The sequence below is a fragment of the Coregonus clupeaformis genome, chromosome 30 (assembly GCF_020615455.1).
Source record: "Coregonus clupeaformis isolate EN_2021a chromosome 30, ASM2061545v1, whole genome shotgun sequence".
Lineage (NCBI taxonomy): Eukaryota > Metazoa > Chordata > Actinopteri > Salmoniformes > Salmonidae > Coregonus > Coregonus clupeaformis.
The window spans coordinates 40,288,072-40,311,251 of NC_059221.1; the positions used below are offsets into that span (position 1 = coordinate 40,288,072).

General features: G+C 51.5%; 2 protein-coding genes across 3 annotated transcripts in view; one reads left to right on the forward strand and one right to left on the reverse strand.

Moving 5' to 3' along the window:
• Positions 1 to 16,561: 16,561 nt before the first annotated feature.
• On the reverse strand, positions 16,562 to 21,923 carry LOC123482245 (vegetative cell wall protein gp1-like). The gene is made up of 3 exons (XM_045209277.1): positions 21,846 to 21,923; positions 17,560 to 18,122; positions 16,562 to 17,423 (listed from the first exon to the last, which is right to left on the reverse strand). The coding sequence occupies exons 1-3, from the start codon at positions 21,921 to 21,923 to the stop codon at positions 16,562 to 16,564; spliced, it is 1,503 nt and encodes a 500-aa protein (XP_045065212.1).
• LOC123482303 (protein TRACHEARY ELEMENT DIFFERENTIATION-RELATED 7A-like) overlaps positions 21,681 to 23,180 on the forward strand; it is a 38,363-nt gene continuing 36,863 nt past the window's right edge. Inside the window, exons 1-2 of one of the 2 annotated variants that reach the window (XM_045209571.1) lie at positions 21,681 to 22,294; positions 22,820 to 23,171. In XM_045209571.1, the coding sequence (XP_045065506.1) occupies positions 22,834 to 23,171 (338 nt within the window). In that variant the 5' untranslated portion in view covers positions 21,681 to 22,294; positions 22,820 to 22,833. The remainder of the gene's footprint in view (positions 22,295 to 22,819; positions 23,172 to 23,180) is intronic. The other variant, XM_045209570.1, reaches the window with a different exon arrangement.

Sequence of the window (23,180 nt, forward strand, 5' to 3'; positions counted from 1 at the left end):
ACCAATACGTACGCTACGGTCACAAGACGCAGGCCTCCTAATTGTCCCTAGAATTTCTAAGCAAACAGCGGGAGGCAGGGCTTTCTCCTATAGATCTCCATTTTTATGGAACAGTTTGCCTACCCATGTGAGAGAGACGCAGACTCGGTCTCAACCTTTAAGTCTTTACTGAAGACTTATCTCTTCAGTAGGTCATATGATTGAGTGTAGTCTGGCCCAGGAGTGTGAAGGTGAACGGAAAGGCTCTGGAGCAACGAACAGCCCTTGCTGTCTCTGCCAGGCCGGTTCCCCTCTCTCCACTGGGGTTCTCTGCCTCTAACCCTGTTACAGGGGCTGAGTCACTGGCTTGCTGGTGCTCTTTCATGCCGTCCCTAGGAGGGGTGCATCACTTGAGTGGGTTGAGTTACTGACGTGATCTTCCTGTCTGGGTTGGCGCCCCCCCTTGGTTTGTGCTGTGGTGGAGACCTCTGTGGGCTATACTCGGCCTTGTCTCAGGATTGTAAGTTGGTGGTTGAGGATATCCCTCTAGTGGTGCGGGGGCTGTGCTTTGGCAGAGTGGGTGGGGTTATATCCTTCCTGTTTGGCCCTGTCCGGGGGTTTCTTCGGATGGGGCCACAGTGTCTCCCGGACCGCTCCTGTCTCAGCCTCCAGTATTTATGCTGCAGTAGTTTATGTGTCGGGGGGCTGGGGTTAGTTGGTTATACCTGGAGTACTTCTCCTGTCTTATCCAGTGTCCTGTGTGAATTTAAGTATGCTCTCTCTAATTCTCTCGTTCTCTCTTTCTCTCTGAGAACCTGAGCCCTAGGACCATACGTCAGGACTACCGGGCATGCTGACACCTTGCTGTCCCCAGTCCGCCTGGCCTTGCTGCTATTCCAGTTTCAACTGTTCTGCCTGCGGTTACGAAACCCCTACCTGTCCCAGACCTGCTGTTTTCAACTCTTAATGATCGGCTATGAAAAGCCAACTGAGAGACCTGAGCCCTAGGACCATACGTCGGGACTACCGGCCGTGGTGACTCCTTGCTGTCCCCAGTCCGCCTGGCCTTGCTGCTATTCCAGTTTCAACTGTTCTGCCTGCGGTTATGGAACCCCCTACCTGTCCCAGACCTGCTGTTTTCAACTCTTAATGATCGGCTATGAAAAGCCAACTGAGATTTATTCCTGATTATTATTTGACCATGCTTGTCACTTATGAACATTTTTGAACATCTTGGCATGGTTCTGTTATAATCTCCACCCGGCACAGCCAGAAGAGGACTGGCCACCCCTCATAGCCTGGTTCCTCTCTAGGTTTCTTCCTAGGTTTTGACCTTTCTAGGGAGTTTTTCCTAGCCACCGTGCTTCTACACCTGCATTACTAGCTGTTTGGGGTTTTAGGCTGGGTTTCTGTACAGCACTTCGAGATATTAGCTGATGTAAGAAGGGCTATATAAAATAAAATTGATTGAAAAATTGATTGATAGGGAAGGTAGGGTAAGGGTAGGGAGTTAGGGATGGTAGGGTAGGGATGGTAGGGTAGGGCTGGTAGGGTAGGGTAGGAATGGTAGGGTAGGGGTGGTAGGGTAGAGTAGGAATGGTAGGGTAGGGTAGGTAGGGTAGGGATGGTAGGAAAGGGATGGTAGGGAAGGTATGGTAGGGATGGTAGGGTAGGGATGGTAGGTTTGGTAGTGTAGGGTAGGGGTAGTAGGGTAGAGTAGGGATGGTAGGGTAAGGATGGTAGGGTAGGGGTGGTAGGGTAGGGTATGTAGTGTAGGGATGGTAGTGTAGGGTAGGGGTGGTAGGGTAGGTATGCTAGGGTAGGGCTGTTAGAGATGGGATGGTAGGAAAGGGATGGTAGGGAAGGTATGGTAGGGATGGTAGGGTAGGTAGGGTAGGGATGGTAGGGTAAGGGTGGTAGGGTACTGTAGGGTATGCATGGTAGGGTAGGGTAGGGGTGGTAGGGTAGGGATGGTAGTGTATGGATGGTAGGGTAGAGTAGGAATGGTAGGGTAGGGATGGTAGGGTAGGGATGGTAGGAAAGGGATGGTAGGGAAGGTATGGTAGGGATGGTAGGGTAGGGAGGGTAGGGATGGTAGTGTAGGGTAGGGGTAGTAGGGTAGAGTAGGGATGGTAGGGTAAGGATGGTAGGGTAGGGGTGGTAGGGTAGGGTATGTAGTGTAGGGATGGTAGTGTAGGGTAGGGGTGGTAGGGTAGGTATGCTAGGGTAGGGCTGTTAGAGATGGGATGGTAGGAAAGGGATGGTAGGGAAGGTATGGTAGGGATGGTAGGGTAGGTAGGGTAGGGATGGTAGGGTAAGGGTGGTAGGGTACTGTAGGGTATGCATGGTAGGGTAGGGTAGGGGTGGTAGGGTAGGGATGGTAGGGTAGGGTAGGTAGGGTCGGAATGGTAGGGTAAGGGTGGTAGGGTACTGTAGGGTATACATGGTAGAGTAGGGTAGGGATGGTAGCGATGGTAGGGTAGAGTAGGGATGGTAGGGATGGTAGGGTAGGGGTGGTAGGGTAGGGATGGTAGGGTAAGTGGGAAATTATAGATACAAATAAAAATAAGGGGGGTTATATAAGATGCAAACAATTAAATTGATAGAGCCTATCTGCTATATTAAAGCTAATCTACACCCCCCCACCCAAAAAAAAAAAAAGTATTTTTATTTTTTAAGAAAAATAAGTCTCTGTGGGTTGGGCACGAATGGCGAAGGTGCGTAAATATTGAGGAATTCAGATATGACGTCATTGTTTTTAGCACTACCCACATAGTTCTTAAACTACGGCGCGCCTCATGGTTCAATGTGCAAAGTAAATCATCACAATCGACTTTTCCGTTTTTTTCTAGCTGCCGCCGTCTTGTAGGGATCACGTGTACTGTGCTAATGCCGATACAAAATAAAGAGTAACGGAGCGCAACAACACGGCGAACTGAGCAAACGAGGCATTTGTAGTAGGTCCATGGGGGCTGCCGTCTACACGATCCTTCACTACTGGTGTAAGACACTGAAATAGAATCAATCAATCAATCACTATGGGGTTCTGATGAGAGGGTCAGTGTTCTCCCAGCCAGCGCTGTAGCTGTTCTCCACCACTCTTTTCTCCTCTCCTCTCCCCCCGCTGAGAAGTTTTTCTTCATAGTGGATGATATGAGTGCTAGAGACACACGCTCTCTCTGCGGTTGCTTATTTACTGTGAGCTTAGAAAGCAGCGGCGTAAGCATAACTCCACACTGTCATATTTTCTCCTTTAATGTAGTTTCATATGTATGTATAATTTATATGGAGGTTTGGTGCAGTGTACTTGGAGCTGGGACGATAAGCTGAAAACCGTCGGCACCGACCAAACTGACCATTTATCAAGGACATTTTACTGATACTGATAATAATGATTAGTAGCCTTTAGCAGAGGAATGAGAAGTTTGAACTGAAATAGGCCTAAACCTGCTAATATGGGCTATTGCTAATCTGAAATAGGCCTGAACCTGCTAATATGGGCTATTGCTAATCTGAAATAGGCCTGAACCTGCTAATATGGGCTATTGCTAATCTGAAATAGGCCTGAACCTGCTAATATGGGCTATTGCTAATCTGAAATAGGCCTGAACCTGCTAATATGGGCTATTGCTAATCTGAAATAGGCCTAAACCTGCTAATATGGGCTATTGCTAATCTGAAATAGGCCTAAACCTGCTAATATGGGCTATTGCTAATCTGAAATAGGCCTGAACCTGCTAATATGGGCTATTGCTAATGGGACAATTGATAACATTCAAAGTAGTAGGAGTCGTTTAAAGGGTCAAATAAAAAAGTAACTGGTGCTTATTAATTTATAAAGTTATCCTTCAATTTATTGTGATAATTCAGTCAATGTATTGTGATATAGATTGTTACCTACATGCTCAGCTCTAGGTGGACTCCTGCCAGGGAAATAAGATATCAACCAGCCAACACCAGAGCCAGATACAATACAACTGGAAAATGTAATGGTCAAACATAATTATTTAATGTTTTAACCTTTTGATCTGTGTCGTTGCGTGTGTGTGTGTGTGTGTGTGTGTGAATGTGTGTGTGTACTGTATGTGTGTGCCTGCCTGCATGCATATGTGAGTATGTATGAAACTGCTGCAGAACTTTCAGCTGATGACTGGGATTCTATCCGTGTCATTTTGAGGACACACACACACACACACCCACACATACACACACACAGAAACACACACACACACACACACACACACACACACACACACACACACACACACACACACACACACACACACAGACAGACACACACATACACACATACCTGCACTACATGCAGAAAAAAGCCGTATTGTGTATATAAATACCCACATCATCAACAGTGAGGTGGGAGACAGTGTCTGGGAGTGGTTTGGAGGGTTTGTGGAAATAAATAATAGTTTTTCTCCCTTTCCCCACTTTCACAGCTAACCCAACTACCCTCCATCTTCTAGCTGTCTCCCTCCCTCTCTCTTCTCTCTCTCCTCCCACCCTCTCTCTTCTCTCTCTCCTCCCTCCCTCTCTCTTCTCCCTCTCCTCCTGCCCTCTCTCTTCTCTATCTCCTCCCTCCCTCTCTCTTCTCCTTCTCCTCCCTCCCTCTCTCTTCTCTCTCTCCTCCCTCCCTCTCTTGTATCCAGTGTTTGCTCTTCATTCCCTGACCAATCAGGACAGATAGCAGACATACCTGGCCCAGCCAGTGCCCATCCATCTCCTGCTGGGACTTCTGCAATCTACATTCTTATAAAAGAAGGTGCTATCCAGGACCAAAAAGGTCTATTTGGCTGTCCCCAAAGGATAACCTTTGAAGAACCGCTTTTGGTTCCAGATGGAACCCTTTTGGTTCCAGGTAGAACCCTTTTGGGTTCCATGTAAGTATCCTTCCCACAGAGGGTTCTATATGGAACCCAAAAGAGATACACCTGGAACCAAAAAGGGTTATCCTATGGGGACAGCCGCAGAACCCTTTTTGAACCCTTTTTTCTAAGAGTGTATGCGCTCTGCTTGGAACAAGAAGGTGCTGCCTGCCGACACCTTGTTGGAGGAGAGAGGTGCTTTGTATTATCTCTCTGCCTCAGCCAGCTCCATGCCACAGCTCCCAACCTCCTCCAGGACATCACCCAACTCAGCCAGCTCCATGCCACAGCTCCCAACCTCCTCCAGGACATCACCCAACTCAGCCAGCTCCATGCCACAGCTCCCAACCTCCTCCAGGACATCACCCAACTCAGCCAGCTCCATGCCACAGCTCCCAACCTCCTCCAGGACATCACCCAACTCAGCCAGCTCCATGCCACAGCTCCCAACCTCCTCCAGGACATCACCCAACTCAGCCAGCTCCATGCCACAGCTCCCAACCTCCTCCAAAACATCACCAACTCAGCCAGCTCCATGCCACAGCTCCCAACCTCCTCCAAGACATCACCCAACTCTTCGTTTTCAGACCCTCCTCAGGACTTTGAATGGCCCCACAAACCGCGGGCTCAGCTTCCGGCAGGGCAGGCGGAGGGGCAGATTACGGGTTGAGAGCCAGACCTGATCACCCGGTACAAAGACCGGGGCCTCACTGCGGTGGTGGTCAGCATTGGCCTTCTGACGACGCACGGCGCGTTGGAGGTGGACGTGGGCAGCGTCCCATGTCTCCTCCGTGCACCGAAACCAGTCATCCACCGCAGGAGCCTCGGTCTGGCTCTGGTGCCCTGGTGCCCTGGTGCCAGAACCGGTTGGTAACCTAACACACATTGGAATGGTGTATTCGGCCTATGTCAAGAACACCGACCACTCCCCCGGCCGGTCCTGGCAGAAGGACCGCAGGAACCCACCCACATCCTGATTTACCCATTCCACCTGCCCATTAAACTCGGGGTGGAAACCAGAGGTCACGCTGACCGAGACCCCTAGACGTTCCATGAACGCCTTCCAGACCTTGGATGTGAACTGGGGACCTCGGTCAGACACTATATCCTCTGGTACCCCGTAGTGCTGGAAGACGTATGTAAACAGGGCCTCCGCAGTTTGCAGGGCCGTGGGGAGACCGGGCAGAGGAAGGAGGCGGCAGGCCTTGGAAAAGCGGTCCACAATGACCAGGATGGTGGTGTTACCTTGGGAGATGGGAAGATCAGTCAGGAAATCAACACTCAGGTGAGACCATGGTCGTTGTGGAACTGGTAAAGGTTGTAACTTACCCGCTGGGAGGTGCCTAGGTGCCTTACTCTGGGCGCACACCGTGCAGGAGGAGACATACACCCTCATGTCCTTAGCCAAGGTAGGCCACCAGTACTTTCCGGTCAGGCTGCGCATTGTACGACCGATACCTGGGTGACCAGAGGAGGGTGACATGTGTGCCCAGTAGATCAGACGATGACGGATAAGAGCAGGCACGTATTGCAGCCCAGCTGGACAATAAGGTGGAGAAGGCTCTGTGCGTTACACTGGGGAACTACCATGTGATCAGGAAAGTAGATGGGTAGGGTACAGTGCGCAGCAGAGGGCTCTGAACGAGTGTGGGTGTTCGATACCTGGGGTGATGCGAGAGTGCCCTCCCTGCCACCTCCAGACCCAAAAGAACACTGACGACAACGTGTGGTGTAATGTCCCTTCGTGCCACCAGAGTGACACTAGGACTGTCGTCCTCCGCTCTCTCGGATAGCGGTTCCACCCAGCTCCATCAGCTCGGAATACGAGTCGGCCGAGGTGGGAACGGGCAGACCCCCCTCCAGGACGTCCTCTGGCTGCCAGCAGGTTGTCCAACCGGATGGCCATGTCCACCAGTGGCGTGAAGGACAACATGGTGTCCCAGCAGGCTAGCTCCCTTCGGATGTCCTCCTGCAGATGGCACCGGAAGTGGTCGATAAGGGCCCGCTCGTTCCACCCGGACCCAGCTGCTAGAGTCCGAAACTCCAAGGCGAAGTCCTGCGCAGTCCTCGTCCCCTGCCTCAGGTGGACCAGCCGCTCGCCCGTCTCTCGACCTTCGGGCAGGTGATCGAAGACAGCCCGAAAGAGGCGAGCAAACTCCCCGTAGTTGTCCAACGCGGCTCCTCCTTCGTTCCAGACCGCGTTGGCCCACTCCAGGGCTTTCCCCGAGAGGCAGGAGACGAGGGCGGACACCTTCTCCCGCTCCGATGGTGCCGGCCTGATGCTGGAGAAGTAGAGCTCCAGTTGGAGGAGGAGTCTTTGGCAGAGAGCAGCTGTCCTGTCGAACTCCCGTGGTTGGCATATATGGATCCCTCTGGGTGCTGGGGTGAGGGTGGCTGGAACCGGTTGCCCAGCTGGTCTCGACAGATCGGGTCCTCTCCTCTCCAGGCATTGGACGACCTGAAGAACCTGATCCAAGATGGCTAGCATCGTTGAATGCTCCTGGACCCGTGCCACGACTACAGGCATGCGCTACTCTCCCGCTGACTCCATAGCGGGTGAGTGATTCTGTGAGAGTGTGATTTGAAGGAGTCAGGCACAGGAGGGTAAATCACAGAATACAGAGTTTATTCCGTAGTACACAGTTACGCTGGATAGCGTCAACAGTCCAGTGCGTAAAACAGGCCCACTGTAACAAATACAGGCACACAGGGAAAATATACCCCGGCAATACAAAGTACAGGTAGCTCCACCGAGCTACACTCATCTCACATGAAGCAATCACCCACAAGGACAAGGGGGCAGAGGGAACACTTATACATTTACTAATGAGGGGAATATGAACCAGGTGTGTGTAATTGACAAGACAAGACAAATGGAATGATGAGATATGGAGCGGCAGTGGCTAGAAGGCTGGTGACGACGAACGCCGAAGCCTGCCCGAACAAGGAGGGGAGGCAGCTTCGGAGGAAGTCGTGACAACTGCTTTGTTCTGTTCGCATTCATTCGTTCGCATTCCCAATTGTGTCAGTATTCTAAGCCAAACTGCTAATCAGTAGTATACTTTTTGCATGAATAACTAGTCTGCTACTTTCAGCATTTAGTTTGCATTATTCTGGTAAGACAGCTTTGTGTACGGCTGCATTCACATTGTGTAATTCACCTATTACAAACAGCCTATCTATCTTGTAGCCTATATTCATTACCAAAACGGCCTTGCTTTAGTGTGTAGGGTGCTGTCCATTGTGCTGATACAGTGCAGGGGAGAAGGGCTACAGATTTCACGCCAACCTGTCACTTCAAAAGCACTCAATGATCTTGGAGTCTCTGCATTTGAACTTTATGTTTATTGTGGTGTAGCGTGATATAAATAGAAAATCGTGCCCCTTCACCAATTTCAACTGCCCCCTTAGTCACTTTATCCTGGCGACGGGTCTGACACACAGGGTCTGACACACATACAAGCACACACAAGCCGACACACTTTGTCTCCATCTCTAAGTCTGTTTCCATCCTGCGGAGTGGCTTACTAACTTCAGGACCTTGAATAAACTGATGGTGATAAATCAATGCTGCCACGACCAAAATACACACAGATTCATCAACATACTAGTGCTATACTTTTATTAATCTCTCTCTAGCGCCTTCTCTCTCTCTCTCTCTCTCTCTCTCTCTCTCTCTCTCTCTCTCTCTCTCTCTCTCTCTCTCTCTCTCTCTCTCTCTCTCTCCCCCCCTAACACTGTCTCTGTCCATTTCATCTACATCTGAGTAAAAATACACTTCCTTCTCCCACCTGGCCTAGGAACACCTAGACTGGCAGATATCACATGGAGCAATGGAGTTGAGTTGGAAAACTTAGACTGGCAGACATCACTTGGAACGATGGAGTTGAGTTGGAAAACTTAGACTGGCAGACATCACTTGGAGCGATGGAGTTGGACCAGGAAAATCTAAACATCAGGATGGTGTGAGGTCCATCAGGGTGGTGTGAGGTCCATCAGGGTGGTGTGAGGTCCATCAGGGTGGTGTGAGGTCCATCAGGGTGGTGTGAGGTTCTATACATCAGGGTGGTGTGAGGTCCATCAGGGTGGTGTGAGGTCCATCAGGGTGGTGTGAGGTTCTATACATCAGGGTGGTGTGAGGTCCAGCAGGGTGGTGTGAGGTCCATCAGGGTGGTGTGAGGTCCATCAGGGTGGTGTGAGGTCCATCAGGGTGGTGTGAGGTCCTATACATTAGGGTGGTGTGAGGTCCTATACATCAGGGTGGTGTGAGGTCCATCAGGGTGGTGTGAGGTCCATCAGGGTGGTGTGAGGTCCATCAGGGTGGTGTGAGGTCCATCAGGATGGTGTGAGGTCCTATACATCAGGGTGGTGTGAGGTCCATCAGGGTGGTGTGAGGTCCATCAGGATGGTGTGAGGTCCATCAGGATGGTGTGAGGTCCTATACATCAGGGTGGTGTGAGGTCCATCAGGATGGTTTGAGGTCCATCAGGGTGGTGTGAGGTCCTATACATCAGGGTGGTGTGAGGTCCATCAGGGTGGTGTGAGGTCCATCAGGGTGGTGTGAGGTCCATCAGGGTGGTGTGAGGTCCATCAGGATGGTTTGAGGTCCATCAGGGTGGTGTGAGGTCCTATACATCAGGGTGGTGTGAGGTCCATCAGGGTGGTGTGAGGTCCATCAGGGTGGTGTGAGGTCCATCAGGGTGGTGTGAGGTCCATCAGGGTGGTGTGAGGTCCATCAGGGTGGTGTGAGGTCCATCGGGTACAATGTGTATGGCAGCCACATGGTATGTCATTCTACGTCATGCATAATGTCCTCTTGAACCGCTCGCCACCAGTGTTGGGTTCAAATCCATATTACATTCCAGTCAATTTAGGAAGTACACTGAAATTCCAATTCCAATTATCTTCAATGCTTTTTAATGAGGGACATTTCAAATTGGAATTGGAATTTGGTTTACTTTCTGAATTGACTGGAATTGAAATGGAATTGACCCCAACCCCGCTAATCGCTGAAGTCTATGGGGTCTTCTCCAGAGTGTACTTAGCCTAGCTGTGTTGTAGACAGAGCTGTACCTGGCTTGTTCAAGACCACTGGTTGTTGAAGATACTGACACAGTGGTTCAGCGTAATGGACGGCAGTCTTCAGGATACAGTGGTTCAGTGTAATGGACGGCAGTCTTCAGGATACAGTGGTTCAGCGTAATGGACGGCAGTCTTCAGGATACAGTGGTTCAGTGTAATGGACGGCAGTCTTCAGGATACAGTGGTTCAGTGTAATGGACGGCAGAATTCAGGATACAGTGGTTCAGTGTAATGGACGGCAGAATTCAGGATACAGTGGTTCAGTGTAATGGACGGCAGTCTTCAGGATACAGTGGTTCAGTGTAATGGACGGCAGTCTTCAGGATACAGTGGTTCAGTGTAATGGACGGCAGTCTTCAGGATACAGTGGTTCAGCGTAATGGAGTGCAGTCTTCAGTGGTTCAGTATAATGGAGTGAAGTCTTCAGGATACAGTGGTTCAGTGTAATGGATGAGGTAAAGTGTTAACACTGTGGACTATTGCTAGCTACAACTCTGACCCCTCTGGTCCACCATTCTCCCCTACTTCCCAACTCCCCTCCTCTCCCCCTCTCTCTCTCTCTCTCTCTCTCTCTCTCTCTCTCTCTCTCTCTCTCTCTCTCTCTCTCTCTCTCTCTCTCTCTCTCTCTCTCTCTCTCTCTCTCTCTCTCTCTCTCTCTCTCTCTCTCTCTCTCTCTCTTCGTCTCCCCCTCTCCCTCTCTCTCTCCATCTCCCTCTCTTTCCTCCACTCCCTATCTCTCTCTCCATCTCCCTCCCTCTCCCTCTCTCTCTCTCTCCATCTCCCTCTCTTTCTCCCTCTCTCGCTCTCTCTCCGTCTCCCTCCCTCTCCCTCTCTGTACTCGAGTGGCCAGGAGAATAATTATGCGAGGCGGGAGTGAGATCCATCAATGTGTCATGCGCTTGTTCCCCAGTCCCTTCTGAAGACCAGCCCTCCTCCCCGACAGCAGATATACATTAGAATGAGAAGAACAGGAGGAAGACGCCGAATACACTTTATGACAATAATGATAATTGAATACACAATATTACAATAATGATCATTGAATACACTATATGACAATAATGATCATTGAATACACTATGACAATAATTATCATTGAATACACTATATGACAATAGTGATCATTGAATGCACTATATGACAATTATGATAATTGAATACACTATATGACAATAAGGATAATTGAATACACTATATGACAATAATGATCATTGAATAGACTATATGACAATAGTGATCAATGAATACACCATATGACAATTATGATAATTGAATACACTATATGACAATAAGGATAATTGAATACACTATATGACAATAATGATCATTGAATAGACTATATGACAATAGTGATCAATGAATACACCATATGATAATAATGATCATTTAATACACTGTCTGACAATAATGATATTTGAATACACTATAAGACAATAATGATAATTGAATACACTATAAGACAATAATGATGATTGAAAACACTATATGACAATAATGATAATTGAAACTCACGTTGATTTAACATTGTTGTTATTTGCCAACCTAAGGGGAATTTTCAACTTCAGTGACGAAATGCCTAGGGTAGGGAGGTTGTCATGTGACCTTGTCGTTAGGACCATCATTAACCTCTACGGGATCGGTGTCCCGAATATGGGACGGTTGATCTAACGTGCGCTAATGTGATTAGCGTGACTGTTGTAAGTAAGAGCAAACTTTCAAGGACATAGACATGTCTTATATGGGCAGAAAGCTTAAATTATTGTTAATATAACTGCACTGTCCAATTTACAGTAGCTATGAAAGTGAAAAAATACCATGCTATTGTTTGAGGATAGTGCACAAAATCAAAAGACTTATCAAGGCAACTGGTTTGATACATTCACCTCTGAAGGTAAATAATGTACTTACATTCAGCAAATCTTGTTCTGATTTGTCATCCTAGGGGTCCCAGAGATAAAATGTAGCATATTTTGTTTGATAAAATCAATTTTTATATTCAAATGTAGGAACTAGGTTCTACAGTTTGAACCCCTGCTGTTTCTGACTCCACACCCACCCACCCCGCCCGGCCATCTAGAGTTAGTGTATAAGCTAATGATCCATCATGTATGACATTTCTGGGAGTGTGTAAACGTACATTTTGTAGTACCATATCATTTTGTATGTTCTCTATAGTTATGTACTTGAAAATGTGTCAATTGACCAATTCGGCACATTTGGGCAGACTGGATACAAAATAGTCCAGTATTGCAATGCTTCACTGGATCAATCTGAAACTTTGCACACACACTGCTGCCATCTAGTGGCAAAAATCTAAATTGCGCCTAAACTGCAATATTATATTGTGGCCTTTCTCTTGCTTTTCAAAGATGACGGAACAAATTTGTTTTTCAAAATGCATGTTTTTTAGTTTGTATTATTTTTTGCCAGATCTAATGTGTTATATTCTCCTACATTAATTTCACATTTCCACAAACTTCAAAGTGTTTCCTTTCAAATGGTATGAAGAATATGCAAGTCCTTGCTTCAGGTCCTGAGCTACAGGCAGTTTGATTTGGGTATGTCATTTTAGGCTAAAATTGAAAAAAAGGGTCCAATCCTTAAGAGGTTAAAGTGACAGAGGGCAGGTTGATTCTGTGCTCTGCCTAAAGAAACCATCATTTAGAAAAAGATTTGGCCAGCAGCCTGCTTGCCCCCTTTCTCCCTGTAGAGTTCCTTCTCACCATGTACCTGCGCTACGCTACCTAACTCAGATTTCTACAAGAGGTGTGGACATGGTGAGAGAGATTCCCTTTATCTGTGTGTGTGAAAACACAACTACACACTTACTTGTCTTCTCTAAAACACACACACACAAACACACACACACACACACACACACACACACACACCCACACACACACACACAAACACACGCAGGTTGTGTGTCGGGCTGCTCTGTTGAACATCTCCCACTTTCCATTGATACTCACAGCCAGGCCAGAGAAAACCCCCACAAGGGGCCGTTACACACACTGGATGTTTATTGAAAAATAAAAGCAGATTTTGTCACTGTTACACAAGGCAATTTACATTTCGAGCTGACACTCTACACTAGCCCTGTCTGGGCCGGAGAATTCAGATTCAGTCATGGACATTGGCTAAATCCCCTTGGATTTTGGATGGGGACTAGCAGAGGACTGGTAGTGGCACGGTGATGCTCACAGACTTTACGATGAGGACATAGATGGATCTGTATGGTGTTCTAACATTGTCCGTCTGTATGTGTTGTACAGTATTTCCCCTTATAGCCCACAGGCCTTGCTGAACCGAATGGCACCGTCACAGCTTTTAGTGGTTCCAAACTAATAATAATAATAATATGCCATTTAGCAGACGCTTTTATCCAAAGTGACTTACAGTCATGCGTGCATACATTTTATGTATGGGTGGTCCCGGGGATCGAACCCACTACCTTGGCGTTACAAGCGCCGTGCTTTACCAGCTGAGCTACAGAGGACCACTAAGTGCCCCATAAACATGAACACTGATCCAGGACCAGATGGATTGTTGCCCTTACAGCATTAAGGAAGGGTTAAATGCTGGTCCAGAATTAGTATGAGGTACCTCGGTGGGCCGGTCTGCCAACGCTAACAGCTCTCTGACTGTGTCCCAAATGCCACTCTTTTCTCTACATTGTGTATTACATTTGACCATATCCCTATGGGGGGATCCCTGGTCAAAAGTAGTGCACTATATAGGGAATAGGGTGCCATTTGGGATACAGCCACTGTCTCTGTGCTGCATGGATGGATTATCCCCAGTTTAGACTGGAGGGGAAACGGAATGGCCTGCCAACAGCATATAACTGAGGTTCCATTTTGTGTTCAGGCTACTTAACCTCTGTGGTTCAGTCCTAAACCCTGGGACAGGCACAAGCTGCTTCCTGTGGCTTGTCCTCCTTTAAACGTTGACCAATAGACATGCAGCATTTTCTTCAATTACATTTGAGAAATAAAGACCCTGGCCGTGTCTGAAATGGCACAATATTTCCTGTATAGTGCACAGCCCTATGGGCCCTGGTCAAAATAAATACTGAGTGTACAAAACATTAAGAACACCTTCCTAATACTGAGTTGCACCTCCTTTAGCCCGCAGAACAGCCTCAATTCGTCGGGCCATGGACTCTACAAGGTGTCTAAATCATTCCTCAGGGATGCTGGCCCATGGTGACTCCAATGCGTCCCACAGTTGTTTCTAGTTGGCTGGATGTCCTTTGGGTGGTGGACCATTTTTGATAAAAACGGGAAACTGATGAGCGTAAAAAACCCAGCAGCGTTGCAGTTCTTGACACACTCAAACCGGTGCGCCTGGCACCTACAAGCATACCCAGTTCAAAGGCACTTAAATATTTGTCTTGCCCATTCACCCTCTGAATGGCACACATACACAATTAAAGTCTAAATTGTCTAAAGGTTTGAAAATCCTTCTTTAACCTGTCTCCTCCCCTTCATCTACACTGATTGAAGTTGATTTAACTAGTGACATCAATAAGGGATCATAGCTTTCACCTGGATTCACCTGGTCAGTCTATGTCATGGAAAGAGCAGGTGTTCCTAATGTTTTGTACACTCAATGTATATGGGATAGGGTGCCATTTCAGATACAGCCCCTGCCACATTTTTGACTTTGACATTAAAGGCTGTGCAGTATGGAGTCTATAACCATCACCAACACCATCACCATTACCATTACCATCACCATCACCATTACATTACCATACCATCACATCACTATTACCATTAACATCACCATTACCATTACCATTACCATCATCATCACCATTACCATTACCATTACCATTACAATTACAATTTCCATCACCATCACCATTGCCATCACCATTGCCATCACCATTACATCACCATTACATCACCATTAGCATTAGCATTAGCATTAGCATCACTATTACCATCACCATCACCATTACCATTACCATTACCATTACCAACACCGTTACCATCACCATTTCCATCACCATCACCATTACCATTACTTTTCTCTTTTCACTGTTTTTTCACCCTCAGACTTGGGCTGCGATGAGAGAGCTCCCTCTCCCAGATTGAAACGTTTCTGGAGAAGAGTGAGTGTTGTGGGTGGGGGTCCGTAGACTGTATCCAATGCTTTTCTCCTGCCACCTGGTAATGCAGAAAAAACATTCATCTCTAAGGCCATTTCACAGGCCAGCTAGAGTAACGTTCCCCTGGGACAGCTGCATCTAAGGGAGGAGATAGAAACTGAGGAGAAACGGAGGATTTCTTTTTGTGTTTTCTCTCCACTTGGCAGTTTGTTTCCATGGTAGCTGACTGTGATCTGGTTTGATCTGGTTTATGACTTCATCCTACAGCACAGCCTTATTATACTTTCTGCTCTCCTTGTTGTCGTGAGGGGAGGGACTCAGCCAGCAATCAACAAACACATCCAAACCCTGCCCATACACAGCCACACTCCACTTATAGAGAGAGGGTAAATTTAAACATTGCACATTTGGAGTAGAAGAGCTCTCCGATTTAAAAGATGAATAGTTCAGTTTTAAAAAGACCTTGCTGTCTTTCAGTTACTCCAACCATTCGTTCTCAAAGGGAACAGCACACACACACAGTTTGGGCCCAAACTTCAAAAATGGGGGATGAGACAGGTGGGACAACGTGAGACAATTTGACAAGAGAACAAATCTATATATCAAAATGTAAATTAAAAGTATTTTATGCCAGGACATCTGAATGCTGGGTAATCAGATTCAGCTCAGACACAGTATAGACAGTGAAGTGTGTTTAATGGATTCTTACTGATGGACACATCACAGAACAAGTGGCCAACTGTACTGTGTTCCTGGACCAGCCCACCATGGCTCGGATACACACACACACACACACACACACACACACACACACACACACACACACACACACACACACACACACACACACACACACACACACACACACACACACACACACACACACACACACACACACACACACACACACACACACACACACACACACACACACACACACACACACAGAGAAACACACACACACACACACACACACACACAGAGAGAAAACACACACACACACACACACACACACACACACACACACACACACACACACACACACACACACACACACACACACAGAGAGAAACACACACACACACACACACACACACACACACACTCACACACACACACACACACACACACACACACACACACACACACACACACACACACACACACACACACACACACACACAGAGAGAGAAACACACACACACACACACACACACAAAGAGAAACACACACACACACACACACACACACACACAGAGAGAGAGAGAGAAACATACACACACACACAGAGAAACATACACATAAACTGAACTACACACACCAAGCCAGAGTCTGAAAGACAACACACTGCAGCTTCTCAGAAACACCTTGTGATCACCTTGTGAAACTATGAAGATTGCAATGCCATATACACACCAATATAAACCGGTTTGATCAAAAATATCCTGCACCTATACACACTGCACACATAATGTTAGGGTCTATCCCCCGGCTCCCTCCCTCACTCTCCCTGTGAGTAGCTACTCCTGTCCATATCTAGCAGAGGCCTATAGTGCCTCCCAATCTGCAGTGGGCCAGGGGGACAGGGCTGGGACCAGGGATACAGGGCTGAGGGCTGGGACCAGGAGGACAGGGCTGGGACCAGGGGGACAGGGCTGGGACCAGGGGGACAGGGCTGGGACCAGGGGGACAGGGCTGGGACCAGGGGGACAGGGCTGGGACCAGGGGGACAGGACTGGGACCAGGGGGACAGGGCTGGGACCAGGGGGACTGGGCTGGGACCAGGAGGACAGGGCTGGGACCAGGGGGACAGGGCTGGGACCAGGGGGACAGGGCTGGGACCAGGGGGACAGGGCTGGGACCAGGGGGACAGGGCTGGGACCAGGGGGACAGGGCTGGGACCAGGGGACAGGGCTGGGACCAGGGGGACAGGGCTGGGACCAGGGGGACAGGGCTGGGAACAGGGGGACAGGGCTGGGACCAGGGGGACAGGGCTGGGACCAGGGGGACAGGGCTGGGACCAGGAGGACAGGGCTGAGGGCTGGGACCAGGGGGACAGGGCTGGGACCAGGGGGACAGGGCTGGGACCAGGGGGACAGGGCTGGGACCAGGGGGACAAGGCTGAGGGCTGGGACCAGGGGGACAGGGCTGAGGGCTGGGACCAGGGGGACAGGGCTGGGACCAGGGGGACAGGGCTGAGGGCTGGGACCAGGGGGACAGGGCTAGGACCAGAGGGACAGGGCTGAGGGCTGGGACCAGGGGGACAGGGCTGAGGGCTGGGACCAGGGGGACAGGGCTGGGACCAGGGGGACAGGGCTGAGGGCTGGGACCAGGGGGACAGGGCTGGGACCAGGGGGACAGGGCTGGGACCAGGGGGACAGGGCTGGGACCAGGGGGACAGGGCTAGGACCAGGGGGACAGGGCTGAGGGCTGGGACCAGGGGGACAGGGCAGTGGGTGGAAGGCCACACACCTCTTTATTTGGGCCGGCTAAAAATACCCAGGGAGATTGGGCAGGATGGAGGGGGCAGGGGATGGTGGAGGGTGTGGGCTGGGACAGATAGGACTGAGCTGGGTTGAGCTGGGTTGGGCTGGGGTGGGCTGGGGTGTGTTGGGGTGGGCTGGGGTGGGCTGGGGTATGGTGTGGTGGGCTGGGGTGGGGTGGGCTGGGGTATGGAGTGGTGGGCTGGGGTGGGCTGGGGTTGGGTGGGCTGGGGTGGGCTGGGGTATGGTGTGGTGTGGTGGGGTGGGGGTGGGGTGGGCTGGGGTGGGCTGGGGAGGGGTGGGCTGGGGTTTGGTGGGGGCGGGCTGGGGGTGGGCTGGGGTGGGCTGGGGTGGGGTGGGCTGGGGGTTTGGTGGGGCGGGGTGGGCTGGGGTTTGGTGGGGCTGGGATGGGCTGGGGTATGGTGTGCTGGGGGTGGGCTGGGGTGTGGTGTGGTGGGCTGGGGTGGGCTGGGGTGAGGTGGGCTGGGGTATGGTGTGGTGGGGTGGGCTGGAGTGAGGTGAGGTGGGCTGGGGGTGGGCTGGGGTGGGCTGGGGTATGGTGTGGTGGGCTGGGGTGGGCTAGGGCGGGGTGGGGTGGGCTGGGGTATGGTGTGGTGGGCTGGGGGTGGGCTGGGGTGGGGTGGGATGGGGTATGGTGTGGTGGGGTGGGCTGGGGGTGGGCTGGGGTGGGGTGGGGTGGGGTGGGGTGTGGTGGGCTGGGTTGGGCTGGGGTATGGTGTGGTGGGGTGGGGTGGGGTGGGGTGGGGTGGGCTGGGGTGGGGTGGGGTGTGCTGTGGTGTGGTGGGCTGGGGTGGGGTGAGTGGAGGAGGAGGGTGGAGTGAAGGAGGACAGGGTAGAGTGGAGGAGGAGGGTTTAGTGGAGGAGGACAGGGTAGAGTGGAGGAGGAAGGTGTAGTGGAGGATGACAAGGTGGAGTGGAGGAGGAGTGTGGAGTGGAGGAAGACAGGGTAGAGTGGAGTAGGAGGGTGGGGTGGAGGAGGACAGGGTAGAGTGGAGTGGAGGAAGAGTTTGGAGTGGAGGAGGTGTATGGAGTGGAGGAGGACAGGGTAGATTGGTGGACAGGGTGGAGTGGAGGAGGACAGGGTAGAGTGGAGGAGGACAGGGTAGAGTGGAGGAGGACAGGGTAGAGTGGAGGAGGACAGGGTGGAGTGGAGGAGGACAGGGTAGAGTGGAGGAGGAGGGTGGAGTGGAGGAGGACAGGGTGGAGTGGAGGAGGACAGGGTAGAGTGGAGGAGGAGGGTGGAGTGGAGGAGGACAGGGTGGAGTGGAGGAGGACAGGGTAGAGTGGAGGAGGAAAGTGGAGTGGAGGAGGACAGGGTGGAGTGGAGGAGGACAGGGTGGAGTGGAGGAGGAGAGGGTAGAGTGGAGGAGGACATGGTAGAGTGGAGGAGGAGGGTGGAGTGGAGGAGGAGGGTGGAGTGGAGGAGGAGGGTGGAGTGGAGGAGGACAGGGTAGAGTGGAGGAGGACAGGGTAGAGTGGAGGAGGACAGGGTAGAGTGGAGGAGGACAGGGTAGAGTGGAGGAGGAGGGTGGAGTGGAGGAGGACAGGGTAGAGTGGAGGAGGACAGGGTAGAGTGGAGGAGGACAGGGTAGAGTGGAGGAGGAGGGTGGAGTGGAGGAGGAGGGTAGAGTGGAGGAGGACAGGGTAGAGTGGAGGAGGACAGGGTAGAGTGGAGGAGGACAGGGTAGAGTGGAGGAGGACAGGGTAGAGTGGAGGAGGACAGGGTAGAGTGGAGGAGGAGGGTGGAGTGGAGGAGGACAGGGTAGAGTGGAGGAGGACAGGGTAGAGTGGAGGAGGACAGGTTAGAGTGGAGGAGGAGGGTGGAGTGGAGGAGGACAGGGTGGAGTGGAGGAGGACAGGGTAGAGTGGAGGAGGACAGGGTAGAGTGGAGGAGGAGGGTGGAGTGGAGGAGGAGGGTAGAGTGGAGGAGGAGGGTTGAGTGGAGGAGGACAGGGTAGAGTGAAGGAGGACAGGGTAGAGTGGAGGAGGACAGGGTAGAGTGGAGGAGGACAGGGTAGAGTGGAGGAGGAGGGTGGAGTGGAGGAGGACAGGGTAGAGTGGAGGAGGACAGGGTAGAGTGGAGGAGGAGGGTAGAGTGGAGGAGGACAGGGTAGAGTGGAGGAGGACAGGGTAGAGTGGAGGAGGACAGGGTAGAGTTGAGGAGGAGAGGGTAGAGTGGAGGAGGAGGGTGGAGTGGAGGAGGACAGGGTAGAGTGGAGGAGGACAGGGTAGAGTGGAGGAGGACAAGGTAGAGTGGAGGAGGACAGGGTAGAGTGGAGGAGGAGGGTGGAGTGGAGGAGGACAGGGTAGAGTGGAGGAGGACAGGGTAGAGTGGAGGAGGAGGGTGGAGTGGAGGAGGAGGGTGGAGTGGAGGAGGACAGGGTAGAGTGGAGGAGGACAGGGTAGAGTTGAGGAGGAGAGGGTAGAGTGGAGGAGGAGGGTGGAGTGGAGGAGGACAGGGTAGAGTGGAGGAGGACAGGGTAGAGTGGAGGAGGACAAGGTAGAGTGGAGGAGGACAGGGTAGAGTGGAGGAGGAGGGTGGAGTGGAGGAGGACAGGGTAGAGTGGAGGAGGACAGGGTAGAGTGGAGGAGGAGGGTGGAGTGGAGGAGGAGGGTGGAGTGGAGGAGGACAGGGTAGAATGGAGTAGGAGGGTGGAGTGGAGGAGGACAGGGTAGAGTGGAGGAGGACAGGGTAGAGTGGAGGAGGACAGGGTAGAGTGGAGGACAGGGTGGAGTGGAGGAGGAGAGGGTAGAGTGGAGGAGGATGGTGGAGTGGAGGAGGACAGGGTGGAGTGGAGGAGGAGGGTGGAGTGGAGGAGGACAGGGTAGAGTGGAGGAGGACAGGATAGAGTGGAAAAGGACAGGGTAGAGTGGAGGAGGAGGGTGGAGTGGAGGAGGAGGGTGGAGTGGAGGAGGACAGGGTAGAGTGGAGGAGGACAGGGTAGAGTGGAGGAGGAGGATGGAGTGGAGGAGGAGGGTGGAGTGGAGGAGGACAGGGTAGAGTGGAGGAGGAGGGTGGAGTGGAGGAGGACAGGGTAGAGTGGAGGAGGACAGGGTAGAGTGGAGGAGGAGGGTGGAGTGGAGGAGGAGGGTGGAGTGGAGGAGGACAGGGTAGAGTGGAGGAGGAGGGTGGAGTGGAGGAGGAGGGTGGAGTGGAGGAGGAGGGTGGAGTGGAGGACAGGGTGGAGTGGAGGAGGACAGGGTAGAGTGGAGAAGGACAGGGTAGAGTGGAGGAGGACAGGGTAGAGTGGAGGACAGGGTGGAGTGGAGGAGGAGGGTGGAGTGGAGGAGGAGGGTGGAGTGGAGGAGGAGGGTGGAGTGGAGGAGGAGAGGGTAGAGTGGAGGAGGACAGGGTAGAGTGGAGGAGAACAGGGTAGAGTGGAGGAGGACAGGGTAGAGTGGAGGACAGGGTGAAGTGGAGGAGGAGAGGGTAGAGTGGAGGAGGAGGGTGGAGTGGAGGAGGACAGGGTAGAGTGGAGGACAGGGTGGAGTGGAGGAGGACAGGGTAGAGTGGAGGAGGATGGTGGAGTGGAGGAGGACAGGGTGGAGTGGAGGAGGAGGGTGGAGTGGAGGAGGACAGGGTAGAGTGGAGGACAGGGTGGAGTGGAGGAGGAGAGGGTAGAGTGGAGGAGGAGAGGGTAGAGTGGAGGAGGACAGGATAGAGTGGAGGAGGACAGGGTAGAGTGGAGGAGGAGGGTGGAGTGGAGGAGGACAGGGTGGAGTGGAGGAGGAGAGGGTAGAGTGGAGGAGGAGGAGGAGAGGGTAGAGTGGAGGAGGACAGGGTAGAGTGGAGGAGGACACGGTAGAGTGGAGGAGGACAGGGTAGAGTGGAGGAGGAGAGGGTAGAGTGGAGGAGGAGGGTGGAGTGGAGGAGGGGGTGGAGTGGAGGAGGAGGGTGGAGTGGAGGAGGAAGGTGTAGTGGAGGAGGACAGGGTAGAGTGGAGGAGGATAGGGTAGAGTGGAGGAGGACAGGGTAGAGTGGAGGAGGAGAGGGTAGAGTGGAGGAGGAGAGGGTAGAGTGGAGGAGGAGGTGGAGTGGAGGAGGACAGGGTAGAGTGGAGGAGGACAGGGTAGAGTGGAGGAGGACAGGGTTGAATAGTAAATCGACAGAGAGACTGATTGGAACAGCCACTCTACCCTGTCCATCCCACTAACACAACCCCTTTTCTCGGGATGCTCAGCACTTGACAGGCTATTTTTTGCCATGCTTCACTAAATAAGGCCAGGCAGCGTCGGGGAACAGGCGGGCCAGTCAGGGGGGCGCATGTCTGCCGTTCCTACCTGGGTATATATGCTCTGGGACGGTGGGGGGTTACTCCGATCACGCTGCCCTTCCATTCTCTCCCCGAGTTTGTCCATATCGTTCCTGACGATGTCCACTTTTCAACTTTTAATTTCAAAATCAACGTTTATGTATTCATCCACTCTTCAGGTGACACTGTTGTTTTCTAAATATTTTTGCTTACTTTTTTTTCTCCTTCTAAAGTCTCCCTGTGATGAGATAGAAGCATTCTTTTTTTTTCATCCGTACTTTGGAGTTTGATAGAGGCCTTTGTTGTGGTGACCTCTGGATGTGTTGCGATGACCTCTGGATGTGTTGCGATGACCTCTGGATGTGTTGCAGTGGCGTTGTGGAATATGGGGGGGAAGAGTGTAAAGGACGGACAGCTGAGAGGTTATACACTTTCTGTCAAAGACTTCATCTCTCCGACATGCCGCTGAGGCAAAATGTAGGCTACCTTTCTTTCTTTCTTTCTTTCTTTCTTTCTTTCTTTCTTTCTTTCTTTCTTTCTTTCTTTCTTTCTTTCTTTCTTTCTTTCTTTCTTTCTTTCTTTCTTTCTTTCTTTCTTTCTTTCTTTCTTTCTTTCCTCTACTTATCCTGTCATCTATTGTCTCCTTTGCTTTCCTCACTCACTCTTACTTATTGTCAGTCTTTCCCTCCCTCCCTCCCTCCCTCCCTCCCTCCCTCCCTCCCTCCCTCCGTCACTCTTCTCTATCTGTCCTTCAGCTCTGTCAGCACACAGTCCACATTCTCTGCTACTTCTATTTGATGAGTCTTTCTTAGTCCAACTTTGCATGGACCAGATAGGGAGGGATGGGCGGCTGAGAGTTGACGCATTTGACGCCACATCATCAGTGTATATAAAGTCCTCTTATAAGAAGGGTTCAAGTCTTTTGATTTTCTGTAGTTCTTTTTTTCCCCCCTTGGTCCTTTTCTGTCCTTTTTTTCACCCTCTTCCTCCCATCTGGTGAAGAAGCAGCAGCTCCCATGACCCTCCTCTCCTCTTCTCTTCTCTCTGCATCCCTAAACTCTCCATCGCTGATTCAGCTACCAGGGAACAGCCGGACACTTCCCTGCAGCAGCCACACTGCACGGCCACCACCCCACCAGCCGGAGACTTCCCTGCAGCAGCCACACTGCACGGCCACCACCCCACCAGCCGGAGACTTCCCTGCAGCAACCACACTGCACGGCCACCACCCCACCAGCCGGACACTTCCCTGCAGCAGCCACACTGCACGGCCACCACCCCACCAGCCGGAGACTTCCTGCAGCAGCCACACTGCATGGCCACCACCCCACCCCACCAGATCACCCTCACACCGGTATGTGCT